Below are 24,871 nucleotides of genomic sequence, written 5' to 3' on the forward strand. Positions count from 1 at the left end.
GAAGAGATGCATAGCACCAAAAAGACCTTGACCATTGGGCCCATGTTCTGTCCCAAACAGGATGCTTCTTGATTAACACCCTCCCGAGCCAGAATCAATTCCAAGAATAAACGTGCCCTGGGCTGATAGGGGTTGATGAGAAGCTAAGATCGAGACAGCACAGACCTGTCACTTCATTGCTCCCTAAGAATAGAGTATGTGGTAGGAGGGAGAGAGGTCCTTTTCAATATTAATTATGATTTCAGCAAACCCCAAAATATATGCTAGCACCAAATGCAAGGAAATATTTTTAATGATGCCCTAATTTAAGAATATGCTTTTGACCATCGAGTATGTGTGTATTAGCTTTTCAGCACATATGTAGTCACAGCTTTCAAAACTTTCACAACTTTCACAACTACAGCTTCACTGAAATAATAGTAGAGAGATAGAGGAAAATACTGATGCTGAAACTCTTACCTGCAGAGTAGCATCAATTAATGAGTATAGAAAGTAAAAGTCAAAATTTGCTTTAACAAAAATGTATCCCCCCAAAGTTCCCCCAAAACACTCATGATAGGACAAAAAAAAATCTAAACCTGATCCAATTATCTTAAAAAACATATAAAACTGGGACACTGTTTAAGATAATTTAGCATCACAGCTACTTCACAAACGAGTCCCATTGGTCTTGCCACTTTGATCTGTGGAGTTCAATTCAACATGGTTGAAGCCAGGGTTATCAGTTCCACCATCTTCTGTTGGATGAGGTTTATAGTCTAACACTTGCTTCTTCTAAAAGAAAATGTTAACATGGTGATTAGAAAAAAGAAACTGTTCGTTCAACTCTAAATAATTGTTACTACTACTTTTGTTTCTCTAAATCAGCTTTGTAGTCTATTGAGGCAGAGATAAACAACAGAAATAAATCATTAAAAAAAGGAAGGCAAATACCTTCCTTGTCCAAAAGAAAGTCTGAGGACTAACTAGTATTCTGTCCTGGTGATAAAAGCACAATCTTACTAATTTAAGGAAAAAGAAAGCCAACTCACTTTCTTAAAAATGTCAAAATTGGATAAAAAGTCCTCTTTGGTTAGTAGGAATCTGCGGTCTATGTTTTGTTTTCTTCCTCCTGAAAAAATACATTATTTACATTGTTAAAAAGATATCTGTAACTACCCAGTGATGGACCATCATACACACATTTAACTTGGGCACATTTACTTCTATGCACTTATAAAACACAAAGAGAAAGAGTCTTTTAAATAGTGCTGGAGACTTAGCCTGCCATTTCTCTTCCCTCAGTCAGTCTCAGATTCTGCAAGCCTCTCACTGGGATACATATGAGTCTAGTGTTTAAAGATAAATAAGGTGGTTCTTAAATGTAAGCCAACTGTCTCATCTGGTATCAACTAGGGAAGAGTCATCTGGCCCAATACTGGTAGGAAAACTGGTTTAAATGCATCCTTCATGATCTACCAATAAAATATCAAACCTCTGCTTGATGGAGTTGCCCTTCCCCAGTTTAGTGGCTATGAATGTGTGAAGAAATGCAGGAAATTATGAATTGTTGGATAAATTATTTAAATGAAAACCAGTATGATGATAGGTGCTTGATCCAAATTCTCTTCCCTAAAGTTTTGCTCTACAAAAATTATTCTTTGGCTTGGTATTTTATTTGTGAATCAGAGAGGAGGCTTTTAAAACTGTGTATCTCAAAGAGTTGTTCTCCAACTACCTCTATCCAAATCACCTAGGAGATGTACTGAACATGCAGATTCCTGGATTCCAACCTGGACTGACCCAATTAGAACCTCTGTGGGTGGAGCCACTGAGTCCTGATTTTTACCAAAAAATTTTTACCAAATTTCCAAGGTGATTTTCTGCCCTCTAAAGTTTGAGAAACACCATTTTAGTATAAATACTAGATTTTTAATTAAGGGAACCTCTGTTGTTCAGGAGATGGGTTCAACCTTAAATTAATTCATTCAATATTGTTGAGTGCCTACCATGTTCTAGAGACTCTACCAGGTGCTGGAGAGACACAAACTGAAAACTGAATCAGAGCACTTCAAAACTGAATCAGAGCACTCCTTTGAAAATTACTGGAAAAGTCATTTTAAAAATAACCCATGTAGTAAACCTAAGAGACACAGAGATGGAAAATAGGAGAGAAAAGATAAGAAAATCAGAAGGACTGTCCAAGTTTAAAACATTTGACTAACAGGAGTTTCCAGAAAGAGAAAACATAAAATGGCAGGAAATTACAAAAGAAATAATATAGGAAAGTGCCCTAGAACTGCAGGACATGGGTCGTCAGATTGAAACCCTCCTGAGGGGCTAGGGCAAGGCAGTCATTGTGAAATGGGTCACATGTGAACGGCCAGCAGGCAGCAGGGCACTGGTATTCTCAACAGCAACAAGGCAAGTAGAAGAGAAGTAACACAGCCTCCAGGAACAAGAAAGTTACTCTCAACCTAGGATTCTCTACTCAAATTATCAGCAATTACCAAGTATAAGGAGGAATTAAAGACTTTTTTTTTCAGCTATGCAATGTTTCCAAGATCTCTTGTCCACCCTTTCTCAAGAATGTGCTATAGGATGTGCCCCATTCAGTTAAGGGTGTAAACAAGAATTAGGAGTAATGGGATACAGGCAGCAGGGAATCCAACACTGGAGGGAGACCAAGAGAATTCACAGAACGAGGACAAAATGAAGTCCCAGGGTAACAGTTCTATAGCAATCCCACAGAGCTGTGTATGCTATGTGTAGTATTGGTTTGATTTCCTTTAAAAATTATTTTTTTAAAGTTTACGAACATCTGAGAAAAGCCTTCACACTATGTTTAGATATAAAGATCATAATTATTATTCCTTACATGTGTATACTTCTTTACAAAGAGTCAGTGCAGGACAATGAGAAGATCATGGCACAGAGCTATTGTAATGGTATGTGTAAAATCCTTAGCATTGTAGTAGCTATACACAATTTCTTCAAGAATTTTATTTTTATCTCACAGAGACCTGTGAGATAGGCAGGTCAATTATTATCCTCATTTTATACATAGGATAGCTAAGGCTCAGAGTAGCTATGTAGTAGCTATATAGACTTATAGCTATAAGTTCTTTCAGCTAATAAATGGCATAACAAAGATTCAAATTGAGGTGGGTCTTCTGTTTTCAAGATCAGGCCGTAAAATTTCCCATGAGTAAAATGGAGCAAATAATTAAACTAGTTGTTAGAACTATAGTAAAATAACATAAATACCTATAAAACAGATATAGTAAAAACTAATGTAGCGGTAATACAGCAATACTAAAGTTTAGTTACCTGTTGGTAAACTGATAAGCATTCCCACAAATATCGTTAACAAGGTTCCAACAGTACTGAAGTATAGATACGATAAAGAATACCAGTTATCCATCAGTGGAGTCCTAAGAGAGAGCAAAAGCATAACGGTAAGATTTCATGCATGCCACTAGCAGCTAACAGTATGTGTCAATAAACTTCATGGCAAAGTCAAAATATAATATTTAATCATGTTTTTAATGTCCACATCTGCTGTCCCAATTTTATCTTATTGGATCAGGAATTAAAAGTATGACTTAATCTTAACCACATACTAGAATACTAAATGTCCATGTTTATTCATTCAACTCTGCTTTGTGTCCCAGGTACTGTTCTTGTTATTGGAAAGTCTGCCATAAAAAAGCTGGATAAGGTTGTTCCTGCCCTCAGAAAGTTTACATTCTAATAGAGAAATGTAATGAACAAGTAAACAAATTAATAAACATAATAATTCCCACTGGTGGAAAGTATATAAGGAAAATGAAACAAGGTAATGTGACGCTAACAGGGTAGAAAAAAGGAACTACACTACAAGGAGTGGTCAGGGAAAGTCTTTGTGAAGAAGAGACATTTGAACTGAGATCTGAATAACAAAAGTTCTTGAGAAAGCACTCCAGAGAGAGGTAAACAACAGCAGACGGTAGCATAACGAACAAGATACAGAATGGTACAAGATGAGATAAGAGGTCTTTTTGTAGGACTTGGATGAGTTTGGATCTTACTCTCTGGATAGCGGCACACATTGCAGTATTTTTATTATTTTATTTTATTTTTATTTTTTAAATTTACATTTTATTAGAGTCGATGTGTAATATTATATGTTACAGGTGTACAATATAGTGATTCATAAGTTTTAAAGGTTATACTCCATTTATATTCATTATAAAATATTGGCTATACTCCCCGTGTTGTACAATATATCCTTGTAGCTTATTTTATACCTAATAGTTTGTACCTCTTAATCCCCTACCCCTATATTGCCCCTCTGCCCCTTCCCTCTCCCCACTGGCAACCACCAGTATGTTCTCTATATCTGTGAGTCTGCTTCTTTTTTGTTATAGTCACTAGTATAGTCACTAGTATGTTATATTTTTTAGATCCCACATATAAGTGATATCATACAGTATCTGTCTTTGTCTGACTTATTTCACTTCCATTTGCAGCAACATGGATGAACTTGGAGGGCACATTGCAGTATTTTAGGTGGAGGAGTGACATGACCTGATCTGCTTCTAAAACAACTGCTCTAGGATTCCACTTTTAGCTTTGATAGAGTAGACCCACCATCCTGCCAAGAACAAAATATGAAAACTGGGAAATGGGAGGAGGCAGGTTTTTGAAGACCTCAGAGAGATCATGGCAGTTAGAACTTGAGGAGTCAACATCCCAGAAAGAAGGGAAAAATAGAGGTTAGCTAGTTAAATTAAGATAATGTGATATATTGGGCCAAAGACAGACAAAATAGAACCGAATAGAAAATTGAAAAACAGACCCACAGAAAAACAGACATTTGTTTAAGTCAAAGTTGCCACTGCATTGCAAAGTGGGACAAAAGGAGGCTCCGTTCAATAAATGGTGCTTGGTTAATAGACTATCCATATGGGTCATTTTTAAGTCTTCTGTCATTTACAGACAGTTCTGGGTGTACTCTGATGCTTTAGCAAAAATGTTCCTATAAAAGGGTTTCATCTTCAAGGAATTCATGGAAAAGACTCTGACAAGTACAGGTTTCTGGTAACTGACTATACTGCTGAACTGAATGAATAAGCATTTTCAGAACTCTAATGGAAAACTGATGAATTCATAAAAGTACTAACAAAAGATCAAGATGAAAACAAAAATTAATTACATGGGACTGAGTGAACTGATGAGGATGATTATAATTTTTGTGACTTTCTGTTTGAATAAAAATAAAATCCCACAAGGACTCAGAGGCAAAAAAATGTACAAATCAATTTTCACTGCAAAGTAAAGGAGCTGTTACAGTAGAGGATTACTGGACTGAATGTCAATATTATGACATAGTATGAGTGTGTTTTGTGTTTGGTAGTTGCAATCATTGTTGCTTTTGTTGTGGTCATCCATTTACAATGCCTGGTGTCAGGTGATTTATCTCTTGTAAAAATAAAATACAGTGTTTGTGTGTGAGTTGTGAAAAAAAAATAAAAATAAAATGTTTCTTCTAGTCCAAAAAAAAAGAATATCCATATGGGAAAAAATGAACCTGATCACTTGAAATCAATTCCGAAGTGGATTACATTTCCCAAATGGAAATGGTGAACGAGAAAGCTTTTAAATAAAAAAATAGAGGAATAGCTTTATGACCTTAGGGTAGGCAAAGATTTCTTAAACGGAATTCACGAAGGACTACCCATATAGGAAAAGACTGATAAGTTGAACTCAATTAAAATTAAGAAATTCTGACCACTAAAAAGCATCACTAAAAGAGTAAAAAGGCAAGCCACAGAATGGGAGAAAAATATTTTCAAAACTTATCTTGTATCTAGAATATATCAAGAAATCCTAAATAAATAAGAAAAGGACAGAGAACCCACTTAAAAATGGACCAAAGATTTCAACAGACAAGTCACAAAAGTAGTTATACGAATGGCCAATAAACATGTAAAAAGGTATTGAACTTCATTAATCATAAGGGAAATGCAAGTTAAAAGCACAACAAGCTACCAATATGTACCCATCAAGTACTAGAAACTTAAATAAAAACTGAATCTGGGTAATTGAAACCCAATATCTAACGCAACCAAAAAGTATCTTACTTCGCCTTTAGCTGTGCATTCATTCCCCTTGGACTCTAGCCATACTGAGCTATGCGCGATTTCCTAAGATGCCATGTGGCTTCAGGCCTTCATGCCTCTGCATATGTTGCCTTCATTCTGCAACATATGCTCCATCTTCCTTTTGTCCCCTCTGCCCAGTCCTGTTCACCTGATTAACTCCAGTTCACGGAATACTTCTCTAAGAAGCATCTTCCACCCAGGAAGAGTTAGGCTCTTCCTCCTCCTGGATCCCATGAGAGCCTATGAATACTACTGTTCACAACATTGTTTAATTGTTTATTCTCTTGTTCAACTTCCCTTTTGGTCGTTTTCTGTGACAAGAATAACTTTCCAGACCTTCTCCTCTAGCCAACTTCTGCAGTCTTCAAGTATTAGTAGACCCTGAAGTCTGTGCTAATCTACACTCCAACTTTGTTTATAATCATTCTTTTAACAAAGACTTTCAACTATTTATTAGCTAGTTATTATACTTATCATGCGTACTGAGTTCCTTGTTTTGTGCATAGTAGCATGTTCTCTCCAGCTAGATTATAATTGCCTGGAAGGCAGGAACCATGGTGGATGGGAGGGGAAGACTGTCTATGGATATTACATAAATGGTCAGCCCAGTGCCGGGTGCATAGTTCATGCTCAAAAATTCTTGTTTATTAGCTGAGTTATTTTATAAATAAGCTAACAAATAAAAGTGATTGTTATGGTACCAGGCACATAGTAAACCTCAGCTAATTTATTTGTTTCAGAAATCCGAATAACCAATTTGCCTTACTCTTTTAAATTAAAAGAGACATTTACATAATCAGGACAAATGCTAAGCAAAGTTGTAAAACAAAAAGCACAACTTCAACGTCCTCCTACTTACACTTAATTAATTAATAATTGCTCCCTTTTTCACTCTCTAATGACTTCCTGACTACCCCCCCCCCACATTAGTGCATTCATGCTTATCTGGACTACTCACTGTATTTCTGTGCACCCCTCTCACCACAGCTCCCCACCTAGTCAAACCTTCCCCCATATATGCCTCAGGCTCTGGAACTATCTTTTCTCTCTACCCATGCAGAGTTTACCAGCCTTGAACTCCCACTGATAAGTGTTCTCACTGCTGAATTCCCTCTGGGGCATAAATCACCAATGATGTTTATATGTATGGTCACATTCTTTCTCCCAGGAGTGTGTCCATTTTAAGAGGGAGATGCCATGTCTTGTCTCAACTGGAATGATTCTCCAATGGTTTCATTCTAGGCAAGCTGGAACTGGGGCAATACTTTAGGGGAAGTGGCCTCATCTTCGTATTCCTTGAATGTATCCTTGGGTTTTGTGCTTTAAGGCTGGAGATGTATTGATATATATCCACTAAGGGTAGTCTTGCCCTCACATCCACTGTGCAGTGAAATAGTGATATTAAAAAAAAGGTCTACATCATTTCATTAAATCAGACAATATCAATATCCAGAAGCTCAAAAATGTACTGCATAACTGAAAACTCTAGCAGGAAGATCACCACTGTGACTTATTGCCAATGCTCTAAAGATTTGGAATCTTTAAAACTGAACAAATAGCAATTATCCAACATATTTAGATAAACTGTAGTTTTTAGTTGGTAAAGGCTATACTTCAAAAACTATATATGCAATGTGTCTTTTATCATTTTACTTTTCATTTTAAAGGTTTTTCAGTGGACAGAGGCAATTTTTCATTCAACTGGAGCCAGTATTTATCAGCATTTACCCATAAAAGAATTTTTTTTGTTACTATTCAAGTCTTCTCTGCATCTGTAGGTGAGGTAGACGTTTCTATTGAAACTAAGAAAATATGGCATTTTTTGCTATTTCTGAACAAAATATAATAGCCAGAAAGCCACATGGGCTTTCCCCATTTCAGAATTAGGCAAAATCACAGCACTGAAGGCAAGAAAAGCAACTGGGGTTCTCTACCTGTCACACACATTTAAAAAAATATAACATTATAAAGCTCAATTCAATACCTTTCAATGTTGTATACTTGAAAAGCACTGGTAGAAGATGGCATTTCTGTGGTTGTCATCCAATCTGTCCCATTGTATGTGCTGTTACAGCCGTAGGTTTCAAGGCTTAATGGCATAGTTCTCTCAGGAAGTGGAGGATAAAGTTGAGCTCCAATTCCAACCCACAAAGAAATGGCAAATCCAGCCAGCAGACCCACAAGTGCTCCCTGCAAAACAGGAGTGCTTCTTAAAAAAAATAATACAGTTTGTTTTGAAATGGAAATTAACACTAGGAGCTTAAGCTCAACATGGTCCAAGCCAAATTTACCAGTCCCCTCCTAAAATTCTTTTCCCCTGTAAGCTCCTTGCCTCTTGCCAAGAGCAGCATGGGTCCCTGGTCCCTCAGCCCAAAGCCCTGGGGTCTCTGGAACCCCACCTCCGTAATTCATATCTCTATCTCGCCAATCACCAATTCCTGCTCATTTTTCTTTTCCTTTGTCTCATAATTCCATTCCTTCCACTCTGTTTCCATGGCCAGCACTCTGTTTTGGCCTCCTTGTCTCTTTACACCCAATAACTACAACAGTCATGCAGCTGACTTCAGGCCAATTTTTCCCTCTATTTTTATTTAATCTGTGAAAAAATGGCATGCCATCTGAGCAGCAACAGAGATGAAGAAGAAAACATCCACAGAATTTATTCCTATACATAGCAACATGCATGACTGTAATTGTACTGCAAGAAAATTAGGGGAAAATAGCAAGCTGTTTTCACAAATGACTGCAATGGTACATACAACCAAACCATCTCTAGAGATAAGTGGAGATTTCCTCTCTGAAGACATTTGGTTTCCCAGTCTTTGGAAGACGTGAGCTCCCCTGCCTGCTTTTCACCAGTAATCCAAGTATTTTTGATCAGTCAGTCAGTCCTTGAATGATTTAAGCCCTAGTTCCAAATGATGGAGATGAAAGCAAATCTTGAGCTGGGAAGCCCCTTCCTCTGTGGTGAAATTTCTCCCCTTTCTTTAAGAATAATGATCAGATATTATGACAGGAATAACAGTTCTTACTTCCCCTGCTAAGGGCGTGTTGGACCTAGTCAGCTATAGCATTTCTGGAGGCAACTCATGGTGGAAATAAATGTCAAAAATCAAAAGTCAGACTTCTTTTAATATTTCAGGCACTCAACAAACCACTATGCATTTCATAATGCAAAGAATCTCATCAAAGCTTCAACATTCTGAGGTGGACACAAACTGCTCTCTTTCATTTTGATTAATTTCTGCCAAACTAGCTTTTCATATGACACTTCGTTGAGAATTACTGTTAACAATAATAACAATGATAATAGCCCTTATTAGTATCTGCCTTACCAATTCCTAATGCCTCATGAGGAAATGGAATTCTAAATGTAAAGTCATAGTTCTGCAGTTATTCTCCATCTGTCTGAAACAACCACACATACATTACCAGCTTTTCCTGAACTTCAGCTTACAGCAGGACTGAACTAGTGGAGTTCCTCCTGGATTTCAAAGAAGTAATTTCAATTTCACTTATTCTAAACAAAACTTGGCCTCAAAGCACAGATATGTCTACGTAGAAGAAATGAGCTATTACCTCTTTCTGAATACAATTCCCAGTTATAATCACCCCTTTGAGTCTAAAACCATGTTGCTGGAGCTACATCTTTAAATATCAGGAGTATAAATTTTCTGACCAAAGTGGTGAAGATCTTATCCTATTTATTCTCTTTACTGTACTCCAGCTAGTCACAGGTATCCTCAGCTCTACTGCCCTGAAATCTTGCATATCTGAGCCTGTTGATCTCCTTTAAGTCCTAGCGATTAATTTTCAAGAGGGGCAAAAAAGTAGATGCGTACAAAATGTTGTTCCTTAGTTATATAATATTCATAATATATATTGTAATATATATTACATATCATATTGTATATTGTTTCATAATATATATCCTTTAGTTATGTTATATAATACTCTATAATATTATATTTTAGTTATAAATATCATTATGTTATTATATAATTTAATTATATGATATTCATAATATATATTATTCTGGTAGTTTCCATTTAGTTTCACACATGCAGGGTCCCAATGCATAGTACGTTCATTGTGTATCCCAACAAAGTCAATATGAGTAATTTAAGTCATCAAGACAGGTCACTAATGACAAATATCAAAGGAACCATATCTTTACAATTGAGAAAAAATTATAGAGACGCTACTGCAGTTGGAAAAGTAGGCTTTACACATATTCATTTTTAATACTTACTATTGAGTTGGCAAAGGGAACCAAAATCCCCAAAGCAAATAAGCCCAGAAGTGGTCCCCCAACCATGCCAAATATGCTGAGTGCTGCCTACAAAAATAATAAAAAGTCATCAATTAGCAATTTCAAATCCAAAGTTAAAATGCTTTAAAGTAATTTCATCAGGATGAGGATTTAAAGTATTCAGCCTCCTCCTGACAATCATGGCAGCCTTGCCATTGACAAAGAGATAATCAGAACTTGGAAGCTTCTGCTTCTCTGTCACAAGTTCCATCAGTTCATTCAAGTACCCTCAATAAAAAAAGCAAAATGTAAAGAGGTTAGAGAATCATGGGACAAGAGGGACACTACTCCTCCTGGTATTGTTCTTGTAGATATTAATAATCAACCACATCACCCCTTTGTGCTTTGGTAGTCTCAAAATCCCCTGCAAAAGAAGATTGTGGATAAGTACTGCTAAGAGACCAGAGATGGCAATGAAACCCAATGCTATCCTTGATTTCCTAAGGATAGAACTAGAATGAGAAGTATGGTTAAAAAAAAGATTGATCAAATCATGTAGAAAGATTTAAACCTAACTGGTTAATTGCAACCTTTGCTTTGATGTAGAGATGCCAAAATCATGATAGTGAAAAAAAATGTACAGTATGAAGAATAGAGAAATGCAAATAGCTGAAACTTTCAAGAGATGTGTGTTCCCAATATTCAAACGGCTAATTTTTGAAAGTGGACAGAACCGTAAAAGAAGAATCAGGGACACACCGGTTTGTCCACAGAGTAAAAGTGACAGATAGAACAGAATGAATAAATCAAAAAAAATATATATCAGGTCAAGAAAAATTTTAGAGCATATAGACTGCAGTCCTGGGTTAAAAAAAAAAAAAAAAAGGAGGCTTACCTCGTGGACTAGGGAAAGGAGTGACAATATGATGATAGAGGAGAACTAGTGTTTGAGGAGGATATGGACTCAGGATATGATCCTAAGGAGTCATTTCACAGTGTCTCTTGAACCAGAGTCCAGTAGGAAGGAAGGTAGACTTTATGCAAAATGTGAAAGAAGTCACTTGGCCCATGTAGTGGCCACTGCGACAGTGTGACCTAGAGCCAGTTTTGGAGATACAAGGAATATACCCCCCAAAATACCCATCTCAGGAAATAAGACCTTGGCTAGAGATAAAGCAAGGAAGAATTGCCTTGGAGCTATGATGACTCTCCTAGAATATCTTATTATCTATACTCAGGCCAGAGCCGGTATATGAAAAAGGAGAAATCAACCACAATAAGAACTATAAGTAATAATGCAGACTATGGAGGAAAGCACACAAAGAGGAGTTTTGTTGGTTATGGCTTAGTTGTACCAGGTAAGCTTAGAGCTTCTGGACCTAATTCATTCATTCACTAATTCATATAATCAGAATGAGATCACACTATTTTAACAACTGGTATGCCCTAAGCAACCACCAACCAGGAAGGACCCAAGTTGGGTCTGAAGCATGAGCCTGGAGGACTTGCTGTGCCCAGCATTAACCTTCAAGTTTCTGGGTCCTGGTCCCAGAGTTGGAGCCCAGGTGGCCATGGAAGTTTCATGGACCACTTAGGTGTGATCAGATAAGTAGATATTTATGAACCAATACATAAATAGGTACATTCAACCTGAATTTATAGAATGTCTACTTTGTCCTGGACACTGCAGTAGGCACCAGGTATTTGATACAGTATCAAAGAACAATGTCATAATCCTCACCTTCATGGAGTTATAAACTATTTAGTAAAACAGACATTAAATAAATAACTGCAATAAAGTATTGTAATGGGGATGATACGAGAAATACAAGGTGCTCTGGGAACGTTTGGTAGAGGGGAACTCAAACCTATCCAGGGAACAGAAAGGCCCTTTTTGAAAAATAATGTTTAAGTTGAAACTTGAAGAACAAATAAGACTTAGACAGTTGAAGGGTACTCCATACAGGGGGAAGAGTCCATGCTGAGGCTTGGATGCTAAAAACAGTGAAGTCCACTCAAGGTTCAGAAAGAAGAGGCTAGGGGACTTCCCTGGTGACGCAGTGGATAAGACTCCACGCTCCCAATGCAGGGGGCCCAGGTTTGATCCCTGGTCAGGGAACTAGATCCCACATGCATGCCACAACTAAGAGTTCGCATGCCACAACTAAGGAGCCTGCACGTCGCAACTAAGGAGCCCACCTGACACAACGAAGGGGCCCACCTGCCTCAACTAAGAACCAGCACAACCAAGTAAGTAAATAAATAAATAAATATTTTTTTTAAAAAAGAGGCTATTCCAAAGATTAGTCTGTCCTCTCCATTCCAACACCTCCAAAGAAGCAACACAGCTTTCCAACACAAAAATGCTCTCTAATAAAAATTTAGCAAATGCCACAAGACATGAAGGACACTTTAGGCAATAAAAAATGTATTTCCACTCATAGGAATATGGAGTAGGTGTACTTTTCCCTATTCCTCCTGTTAATAAAACTAAGACTCCTGGACATTACATATAAAACAAACATAAGAAGAATCTAAAAGGTCGAGAGAAGAATCTAAAAGGTCGAGAGAAGAAGGCAGACTAGCTAGGACTTCAGGACTTGAAGAACAATACAATGGTGAGGTCTCTGAGTTTTCTTTTTGGCCCACATATCCCAGTCTTAGAGCTGAAGAATCTGGCAATCCAGAAATGACAACATGTGCAGGCCAAAAAAATCCAGCAAAGACCAGAAAAGGAGCAACTTAGCAAGAAAGAAAACTTTTAGATAATAACTGCTCAATTCCAGCCAGAATAAACTGAATAAACTGTTCCCCCACATACACATGCCAGAAAAGGCCAAGTAGGGAGCCTAGATTCCATCCCCCACCAGCCTATTACAAGGCACCCCATTCCCTCCCTGCTCAGGCAATGTCATAGGAGACCTAATGGAGAATCAGGACTTTCACCATTGCCCAGCAGGAACAAGACCACCTTCACCATGATGTCAGTGGAGACTGTTCCCACCCAGCAAAATAAGAAACTCCTCCCAAAAAAAAAAAAAAAAAAAAAAAAAAGAAACTCCTCCCTTGGGTGTCAACAGAGGCCAAGTTGGGAACCTGGACTTCTACATACACCTGGCAATAATGAGACAGCTCCCTTCCTTACACTGTTGAAGTGGTATCAGAGAAAGAAAACCAAAACAGAAGGTGCATGTAAGATCTAGAGTCTCATCACATAATATAAAAATGTCCAGGTTTCAACTGAAGTTCACTTTTCAGAGCAGGAATTAGGAAGAACTCAAAATGAATGAAAAAAAGACAATCAATAAATGCTGATAGAGAAGTGACAGATATATTAGAATTATTTCACAAATTTTAAAGCAGCCATGATAAAACTGCTTCAGCAATTAGAACATGCTTGAAACAAATGAAAAAGTAGAAGGCCTTAGAAAAATAAAATAAAAAAGAAAGTATCAGCAAAAACATAAATGATATAAAGAAGAACAAAATGTAAATTTTAGAACTGAAAATATAATAACTTAAATAAAAATCTCAGTGGATAGGTTCAATAGCAGAATTGGGGGGACAGAGAAAAGAATCAGTGAACTGGAAGATAGACCAATAAAAACCGCCCAATCTGAAAATAACAGAGAGAAAATAGGCTTAAAAATTAGTCACCAGGACCTGTGTGAATATAACAAAAAATCTAACATTCATGTCACCCGAGTCTTAGGTGAGAAAAGAAAGAGAGTGGAGCTGAAAAGTACTCAAAGAAATAATGTTTGAACTTCCCAAATTTGGCAAGAAACATAAACCTACAGATTCAAAAGCTAAGCAAACTACAAACAGAATAAACCCAAAGAAAAACGTGCCAAGACACGTCATAATTAAACTTCTGAAAACTAACTTCAAAGAAAAATTTCTGAAAGCAGCCAGAGGAAAAAAAATGACACCTTACCTATAGGGGAAAACAATTAGAATGGCAGCAGATTTCTCCTCAAAAATAATGGAAGCCAGAAGAAAGTGGCACAATATTTTTCAAGTGTTGGAAAAAGAGAACTGTCAACTCAGAATCCTATACCTGGCAAAAATATCACTTGGAAATAAAGGGGAAATCAACACATTCTCAGATGAAGGGAAACTAAGAAAATTTGTTGCCAGCAGACTTATCCTTAAAGGAATGGCTAAAGGAAGTTCTCTAAATAGAAAGGAAATGGTAAAAGAAGGAACCTTGACAAATCAGGAAGAAAGAAAGAACACAATAAGCAAAAATAAATATAATAGGCCTTCCTCCTCCTCTTGAGTTTTCTAAATCATGTTTGATTGTTGAAGCAAAAATTATAACACTGTCTAATGTAATTCAAAATGTATGCAGAGTAAATATTTAAGACAATTGTGTTATAAACTGGGTAAAGAGACAGAAATGAGGTAAGATTTCTATACTTTACTCGGATTGGTAAAAGGACAAAACAAGTAGACTGTGATAAGTTATGTATATACACATAAAGCAACAAATGAAAATGCTAAACTAAGAGACAAACTCAAAACAATATAGATAAATCAAAATGGGATTCTAAAAAATGTTTAAGAATCCCACTTAAAAAATTGAAAACAGGGCTTCCCTGGTGGCGCAGTGGTTGAGAATCTGCCTGCCAATGCAGGGGACACAGGTTCGAGCCCTGGTCTGGGAAGATCCCACATGCCGCAGAGCGGCTGGGCCCGTGAGCCACAACTACTGAGCCTGTGCATCTGGAGCCTGTGCTCCGCAACAAGAGAGGCCGCAATAGTGAGAGGCCTGCGCACCGTGATGAAGAGTGACCCCCGCTTGCCGCAACTGGAGAAAGCCCTCGCACAGAAACGAGGACCCAACACAGCCAAAAATAAATTAATAAAAAAAAAAAAAGACAACAGAAAGAACAAACATAACAAAAAACAGCAGACTTAAGCCCTAATATTCCAATAATTATACTAAATTGTAAAAGTCTAAATACCCCAATAAAAAGACAGAGATTGGCAGGATGAATTTAAAAACATAACCCAACTATATGCTGTCTACAAAAAACTCACTTAAGATATGATATAGGCAAGTTCAAAGTAAAAGGTTATCATGCAAACATAATCAAAGGAAAGCAGGAGTAACTATTTAATATCAGATAAAGTAGTCTTCAGACAAAGAAAATTATCAGAGAGGAACATTATATAATGATAAGAGGACTAATTCACCAAGAAGCCATAGAAATCCTAAATGTATATGCACCAAACAAGAGAACTGCAAAATACAAGCAAAAACTAATAGAACTAAAAGGAAAAGAGACAACTACACACTATAGGTTAAGAATTCACCACTTCTGTCAACAATTGATAAAAACAAATACGCGTAAAATCAGAAGGATACAGAAGAACTCAGCACCATCAATGAGCAGGATCTAATTGATATCTCTAGAACACTATGCTTAACAACAGCAGAGCACACATTCTTTTCAGGTGCCCATGTAACAGATACCAAAATACTATATCCTGGGCCATAAAACAGACCTCAACAAATTTAAAAGAATTAAAATCATACAGAATGTGTTCTCTGACCACATTGGAATGAAATTAGAAATCAATAGCAGAAAGATAACAGGAAAATCTCCAAACAATTGGAAACTAAGTAACATACTTTTAAATAATCCATGGGTCAAAAGGACATATCAAAGGAAATTTTAAAACTCCAATACAAAATATGAAAAGTTATGGGACATAGCTAAAAGTGCTGAAAGGGAGATTTTTAGCAATTAGTGCACACATTACAAAAAAGTCTCAAATCAATAATCTAGTGTCACACCTCAAGAAGAGCAAAATAAACCCAAAGCAAGCAGAAGGAAGAAAATAATGAAGATAATTAAAAAAAGCAATGATTTAAAACAGAAAAATGATATAGAAAATCAATGAAACAAGAAGCTAGTTCTTTCAAAATATCAATAAAAATTGACAAACCTCTAGCAAGACTAAAAAAAGAGATAAAAGATAAAATTACCAATATTATGAATAAAACAGGAGATATCACTAAAAACCCTGCAGACATCAAAAGTATAAGGGGATACTATGAATAATTCCACACACCTAAATTTGACAACTTAGATGAAATGGAGCAATTCCTCGAAAACACAAACTACCATAATTCATCCACTATGAAGCAGATAATTTGAACAGCTATAACTATTAAGGAAACTGAATTCATAATTTTTAAACTCCCAAAAAAGAAATCCCCAAGCCCAGATGGTTTCACTAGAGTATTCTACCAAACACTTAAAGAAGAATTAACACCAATTTTACACAATCTCTTCCAGAAAATAGGAGAGAATTCTTCCTAATTTATTTTATGAAGCTGGTATGACCCTAACACCAAAACCAAACAAAGGCATTACAAAAAAATATTACAACAGATCAGCATCTCTCATGAATATAGATGCAAAAATTCTTAGCACAATATCAGCAAATAGAGTTCAGCAATATATAAAAGTAACTATACACCATAACCAAGAGAAGATTATTCCAGGAATGCAAGGCTAGCTTAAAATTTGAAAATCAATCAGCATAATACACCATGTTAAAGGGCTAAAGAAGAAAATCATATTGTCATATCGAATGCTTCAGAAAAACCATTTGACAAAATTCAACACTCATCCATGATAAAAACTCTCAGAAAAATAGGAATAGAGGGGGATTTCCTTAATTTGGTAAAGGGCATGTACAAAAATCCTACAGCTAATGTACTCAAGAATGAACCAGTGAATGCTTTTCTCATTCAGATTGGAGAACAAGGCAATGATGTCCACTTTCACCACTCTTATTCAACATGATGTGGAAGTTGAAGCCAGGGCAATAAGGAAATTAAAGGTACATATACAGATTGGAAAAGAAGATATAAAACTATCCCAATTTGAAGATGACATAATTTTATGTGTAGAAAATCCCAGGAACTAATAAGTTCAGCAAGGTCACAGGATACAAACAAATATACAAAAATCAATTGTATCTTTATATATTAACAAACACATGGACACCAACATTAAGAATACAATACCATGTACAATCACTCAAAAAAAATGAAATACGTAGGTGTAAATCTAACTAAATATAAACATGATTTGTATATGAAAATTACACAGTAGTGGTGGAAAAAAAAATCAGAGAAAATCTAAATAAATGAAGAAATACACTATGTTCATGGATTAAAAGATTCAATACAGTAAAAATGTCAGTTCTTCCCAAATTGTTTTACAGGTTTAAGGCAATCCTATCAAAAACTAAGCAAGATTTTTTTTTTTAGATACAGAGAAGATTATTCTAAACTTTATATGGGAAGGCAAAGGAACTAGAACAGTTAAAACAATTTTGAAAAATAAGAATAAAGTGGGAGGAATCAGTACTTCTGAATTCAAGACTTATTACAAAGTTATAGTAATCAAGACTGCATGATCTTGGCAGATGGATAGACACATAGATCAATGGAATAGAACAAAGAAACCACAAATAGACCCACACAAATATGCCCCCCTGATTTTTCACATAGGTGCAAAGGCAATTCAATGGAAGAAAGATAGCTTTCACAACGCGTGGTGTTAGAGCAACAGGACATCCACGGGGAAAAGGGAAAAAGAAAACATCAACCTAGGTCTCATACCATTGAGGGAACTGGGTAAAGGGTATATGGGGTCTCTCCATATTATTTCTTAGTATTGCATGTATATCTATAATGATCTCAAAATGGAAAGATTAATTTAAAAAAAATTTTTTTAAGAATTTAGTCATCTATGTTCCTTGGTATGTCTATGTGTAGACATATAGAGAGAAAAGTCTGTAAGGATGGTCACATCAACACTAAAAAAAAAAAAAAAAAAAAAAAACGGAAAAGAGAAGAATTTAGTGATTATGACTCAAACCTTCCAGGATTAGCTCTTACCTGCAACAAAGCTCCCATTAGTGATGCCAGTGCAGCCATTCCAATACACAAAGCTCCAAACAGCACACCTAGATGGATGATGTAAAAGCCATTGTAAAATCCAGACTCAGAGGATTAGAATTCTCAATAGATTAAGCTACCACACCTTGATTCAAAGTACATAATATGACTATTACAAAGAATGGCCACCTACCTCAGAGCCAGCTAAAAAAGGAAAGGGTTGTTGTTCTACAGGATCAGCAGTGTGCAAAGAGGAAAGAAAATACTGATATTGTGTCCCAGGATTAATTACATTAGGTTATATAGGTAAAGAGTCCCTAAAATTAACTACAGGGATTTAAAACCTAGTAACTATTGTGTTATTAATATAATCCTCCATAAACATTTGTTGGTAAAGGAAGGCTCAGGGAGCTTCTGGGTTGGCGAACACGTGGTAGCTCAGAGAGGGCATGGATGCTCCGTGCCCTTTTCCGTATCTTGCCATATTCATCTCTTCCATCTGGCTGTTTTTGAGTTATATCCTTTTACAACAAACCAGCAATCTAAAAAAGTCTTCCAACCTCTGGCCTGGCTTAGAACATCACTGGTTCTACTGATGCCCTACATCCTTCCCCGATCACATGCCAGCCTGCCACTGCTTCTCAGAGCCCTGTGTCTGACGGGGTTTTGGTGCTCTGGCCGGCTGTCAGGCCTGAGCCTCTGAGGTGGGAGGGCTGAGTTCAGGACATTGGTCCACCAGACACCTCCTGGCCCCACTTAATATCAATCGGCTGGAGCTCTCCCAGAGATATCCGGCTCAATGCTAAGATCCAGCACCACTCAACGACCAGCAAGCTCCACTGCTGGACAACCCATGCCAAACAACTAGCAAGAAAGGAACACAACCCCACCCATTAGCAGAGAGGCTGCCTAAAATCATAATAAGTTCACAGACACACCAAAACACACCACCGGACGCGGTCCTGCCCACCAGAAAGACAAGATCCAGACTCATCCACCAGAACACAGGCACCAGTTCCCTCCACCAGGAAGCCTACACAACCCACTGAATCAACCTTACCCACTGGGGGCAGACACCAAAAAAAACAGGAACTAAAAACCTGCAGCCTGCAAAAAGGAGACCCCAAACACAGTAAGTTAAGCAAAATGAGGAGACAGAGAAATACGCAGCAGATAAAGGAGCAAGGTAAAAACCCACCAGTCAAACAAATGAACAGGAAATAGGCAGTGTACCTGAAAAAGAATTCAGAGTAGTGATAGTAAAGATGGTCCAAAATCTTGGAAATAGAATGAAGAAAATACAAGGAACGTTTAACAAGGACTTAGGAGAACTAAAGAGCAAACAAAGATGAACAACACAATAAATGAAATTAAAAATTCTCTAGAAGGAATCAATAGCAGAATAACTGAGGCAGAAGAATGGAAAAGTGACCTGGAAGATAAAATAGTAGAAATAACTACCACAGAGCAGAATAAAGAAAAAAGAATGAAAAGAATTGAGGACAATCTGAGAGACCTCTGGGACAACATTAAGCACACCAACATTCGAATTATAGGGGTCCCAGAAGAAGAAGAGGAAAAAAAAAAAGGGACTGAGAAAATATTTGAAGAGATTATAGCTGAAAACTTCCCTAATATGGGAAAGGAAATAGTCAATCAAGCCCAGGAAGTGCAGAGAATCCCATATAGGATAAATCCAAGGAGAAACATGCCAAGACTCATTAATCAAACTATCAAAAATTAAATACAAAGAAAAAATATTAAAAGCAGCAAGGGAAAAGCAACAAATAACATAAAAGGGAATCCCCATAAGGTTAACAGCTGATCTTTCAGCAGAAACTCTGCAAGCCAGAAGGGAGTGGCAGGACATATTTAAAGTGGTGAAAGGAAAAACCTACAACCAAGATTACCCTACACAGCAAGGATCTCATTCAGATTTGATGGAGAAATTAAAACCTTTATAGCCAAGCAAAAGCTATGAGAACTCAGCACCACCAAACCAACTTTACAACAAATGCTAAAGGAACTTCTCTAGGCAGGAAACACAAGAGAAGGAAAAGACCTACAATAACAAACCCAAAACAATTAAGAAAATGGTAATAGGAACATACATATCGATAATTACCTTAAATGTTAGCGGATTAAATGCTCCAGCCAAAAGACATAGACTGGCTGAATTGATACAAAAACAAGACCCGTATATATGCTGTCTACAAGAGACCCACTTCAGACCTAGGGACACATACACACTGAAAGTGAGGGGATGGAAAAAGATATTCCATGCAAATGGAAATCAAAAGAAAGCTGGAGTAGCAATTCCCATATCAGACAAAATAGACTTTAAAATAAAGACTATTTCAAGAGACAAAGAAGGGCACTACATAATGATCAAGGGATCAATCCAAGAAGAAGATATAACAATTATAAATATTTATGCACCAAACACAGGAGCACCTCAATACATAAGGCAAATGCTAACAGCCATAAAAGGGGAAATCGACAGTAACACAATAATAGTAGGGGACTTTAACACCCCACTTTCACCAATGGACAGATCATCCAAAATGAAAATAAATAAGGAAACACAAGCTTTAAATGATACATTAAACAAGATGGACTTAATTGATATTTATAGGACATTCCATCCAAAAACAACAGAATACACTTTCTTCTCAAGTGCTCGTCGAACATTCTCCAGGATGGATCATATCTTGGGTCACAAATCAAGCCTTGGTAAATTTAAGAAAATTGAAATCGTATCAAGTATCTTTTCCGACCACAACGCTATGAGATTAGATGTCAATTACAAGAAAAAAATCTGTAAAAAATACAAACACATGGAGGCTAAACAATACACTACTCAATAACCAAGAAATCACTGAAGAAATCAAAGAGGAAATCAAAAAATACCTAGAAACAAATGACAATGAAAACACGATGACCCAAAACCTATGGGATGCAGCAAAAGCAGTTTTAAGAGGGAAGTTCACAGCAATACAATCCTACCTCAAGAAACAAGAAAAGTTTCAAATAAACAATCTAACCTTACATCTAAAGGAACTAGACAAAGAAGAACAAACAAAACCCAAAGTTAGTAGAAGGAAAGAAATCATAAAGATCAGAGCAGAAATAAATGATACAGAAACAAAGAAAACAATAGCAAAGATCAATAATACTAAAAGCTGGCTCTTTGAGAAGATAAACAAAATTGATAAACCATTAGCCAGACTCATCAAGAAAAAAATGGAGAAGACTCAAATCAACAGAATTAGAAATGAAAAAGGGGAAGTAACAACTAACACTGCAGAAATACAAAGGATCATGAGAGATTACTACAAGCAACTATATGCCAATAAAATGGACTACCTGGAAGAAAGAGACAAATTCCTAGAAAAGCACAACCTTCCAAGACTGAACCAGGAAGAAACAGAAAATATAAATAGACCAATCACAAGCACTGAAATTGAAACTGTGATTAAAAATCTTTCAACAAACAAAAGCCCAGGACCAAATGGCTTCACAGGTGAATTCTATCAAACGTTTAGAGAAGAGCTAACACCTATCCTTCTCAAACTCTTCCAAAATACAGCAGAGGGAGGAACACTCCCAAACTCATTCTACGAGGCCACCATCACCCTGATACCAAAACCAGACAAAGATGTCACAAAGAAAGAAAACTACAGGCCAATATCACTGATGCAAAACATAGATGCAAAAATCCTCAACAAAATACTAGGAAACGGAATCCAACAGCACATTAAAAGGATCACACACCATGATCAAGTGGGGTTTATCCTAGGAATGCAAGGATTCTTCAATATACACAAATCAATCAATGTGATACACCATACTAACAAAGTGAAGGATAAAAACCATATGATCATCTCAATAGATACAGAAAAAGTTTTTGACCAAATTCAACACCCATTTATGATAAAAACCCTCCAGAAAGTAGGCACAGAGGGAACTTTCCTCAACATAATAAAGGCCATATATGACAAACCCACAGCCAACATTGTCCTCAATGGTGAAAAACTGAAACTATTTCCACTAAGATCAGGAACAAAACAAGGTTGCCCACTCTCACCCCTATTATTCAACATAGTTTTGGAAGTTTTAGCCACAGCAATCATAGAAGAAAAAGAAATAAAAGGAATCCAAATCGGAAAAGAAGAAGTAAAACTGTCACTGTTTGCAGATGACATGATACCATACATAGAGAATCCTAAAGATGCTACCAGAAAACTCCTAGAGCTAATCAATGAATTTGGTAAAGTAGCAGGATACAAAATTAATGCACAGAATTCTCTTGCATTCCTATACACTAATGATGAAAAATCGGAAAGTGAAATTAAGGAAACACTCCCATTTACCAGTGCAACAAAAAGAATAAAATACCTAGGAATAAACCTACCTAAGGAGATAAAAGACCTATATGCAGAAAACTATAAGATGAAAGAAATTAAAGATGATACAAACAGATGGAGAGATATACCATGTTCTTGGTTTGGAAGAATCAACATTGTGAAAATGACTATACTACCCAAAGCAATCTACAGATTCAATGCAATCCTTATCAAACTACCAATGGCATTTTTCACAGAACTAGAACAAAAAATTTCACAATTTGAATGGAAATACAAAAGACCCCAAATAGGCAAAACAATCTTGAGAAAGAAAAACGGAGCTGGAGGAATCAGGCTCCCTGACTTCAGACTATACTACAAAGCTACAGTAATCAAGACAGTATGGTACTGGCACAAAAACAGAAATACAGATCAATGGAACAGGATAGAAAGCCCAGAGATAAACCCACACACGTATGGTCACCTTATCCTTGATAAAGGAGGCAAGAATATACAATGGAGAAAAGACAGCCTCTCTTCAATAAGTGGTGCTGGGAAAACTGGACAGCAACATGTAAAAGACTGAAATTAGAACACTTCCTAACACCATACACAAAAATAAACTCAAAATGGATTAAAGACCTAAATGTAAGGCCAGACACTATAAAACTCTTAGAGCAAAACATAGGCAGAACACTCTATGACATAAATCACAGCAAGATCCTTTTTGACCCACCTCCTAGAGAAATGGAAAGAAAAACAAAAATAAACAAATGGGACCTAATGAAACTTAAAATCTTTTGCATAGCAAAGGAAACCATAAACAAGACAAAAAGACAACCCTCAGAATGGGAGAAAATATTTGCAAATGAAGCAACTGACAAAGGATTAATCTCCAAAATTTACAAGCAGCTCATGCAGCTCAATATCAAAAACACAAACAACCCAATCCAAAAATGGGCCAAAGACCTATATAGACATTTCTCTAAAGAAGATATACAGATTGCCAACAAACACATGAAAGGATGCTCAACATCATTAATCACTAGAGAAATGCAAATCAAAACTACAATGAGGTATTACCTCACACCAGTCAGAAGGGCCATCATCAAAAAATCTACAAACAATACATGCTGGAGAGGGTGTGGAGAAAAGGGAACCCTCTTGCACTGTTGGTGGGAATGTACATTGATACAGCCATTATGGAGAACAGTATGGAGGTTCCTTAAAAAGCTAAAAATAGAACTACCATATGACCCAGCAATCTCCCTACTAGGCATATATCCTGAGAAAACCATAACTCAAAAAGATTCATGTACCATAATGTTCATTGCAGCTCTATTTACAATAGCCAGGACATGGAAGCAACCTAAGTGTCCATCAACAGATGAACGGATAAAGAAGATGTGGCACATATATACAATGGAATATTACTCAGCCATAAAAAGAAACAAAATTGAGTTATTTGTAGTGAGGTGGATGGACCTAGAGACTGTCATACAGAGTGAAGTAAGTCAGAAAGAGAAAAACAAATACCATATATATTACCCAGCTAACACATATATATGGAATCTAAAAAAAAAAAAAAATGGTTCTGAAGAACCTAGGGGCAGGATAGGAATAAAGATGCAGACGTAGAGAATGGACTTGAGGACGCGGGGATGGGAAAGGGTTAGCTGGGACGAAGTGAGAGAGTGGCTTGGACATATATACACTACCAAATGTAAAATAGGTAGCTAGTGGGAAGCAGCTGCATAGCACAGGGAGATCAGCTAGGTGCTCTGTGTCCACCTTGAGCAGTGGGATAGGGAGGGTGGGAGGGAGACAAGTGGGAGGGGATATGGGGATATATGTATATGTATAGCTGATTCACTTTGTTATAAAACAGAAACTAACACACCATTGTAAAGCAATTATACTCCAATAAAGATGTTAAAAAAAAAAAAAAAAAAGGAAGGCTCAGGTGTCTGTTTTCAGTTTGCCAGAAACAGGACACAATTCAGCTCTGCTCTGTATAACATGTTGGGGGAAGGGAGTAATAAACTTCAGAAAGTCTTCTGAATTTAAGTGTTCATTTCTCCTGGGAAGTGGCAATCCACACCAAAGAGTGTTTTAGGACTTTTAGCCTTCTCATAACCTCCATCAACATCCACAAACCTTTCCTGTTAAACTAGCAAAGAAAGGCAGTTTCAAGACAAGTATTATATTCCCCCTTCTACCA

At 36.8% G+C, this 24,871-nt stretch overlaps 1 protein-coding gene across 1 annotated transcript in view; it reads right to left on the reverse strand.

Annotated features, from left to right (window-relative positions):
• Positions 1-261: 261 nt before the first annotated feature.
• Positions 262-24,871, reverse strand: part of SLC5A8 (solute carrier family 5 member 8) — a 55,347-nt gene continuing 30,737 nt past the window's right edge. Inside the window, exons 10-15 of the mRNA XM_036867617.1 lie at positions 18,305-18,372; positions 10,378-10,464; positions 8,110-8,315; positions 3,310-3,413; positions 1,032-1,111; positions 262-774 (exon numbers count right to left, since the gene is read on the reverse strand). Coding sequence (XP_036723512.1) covers positions 649-774; positions 1,032-1,111; positions 3,310-3,413; positions 8,110-8,315; positions 10,378-10,464; positions 18,305-18,372 — 671 coding nt within the window. The 3' untranslated portion in view covers positions 262-648. The remainder of the gene's footprint in view (positions 775-1,031; positions 1,112-3,309; positions 3,414-8,109; positions 8,316-10,377; positions 10,465-18,304; positions 18,373-24,871) is intronic.

The sequence above is a fragment of the Balaenoptera musculus genome, chromosome 10 (assembly GCF_009873245.2).
Source record: "Balaenoptera musculus isolate JJ_BM4_2016_0621 chromosome 10, mBalMus1.pri.v3, whole genome shotgun sequence".
Taxonomy (NCBI): Eukaryota; Metazoa; Chordata; class Mammalia; order Artiodactyla; family Balaenopteridae; genus Balaenoptera; species Balaenoptera musculus.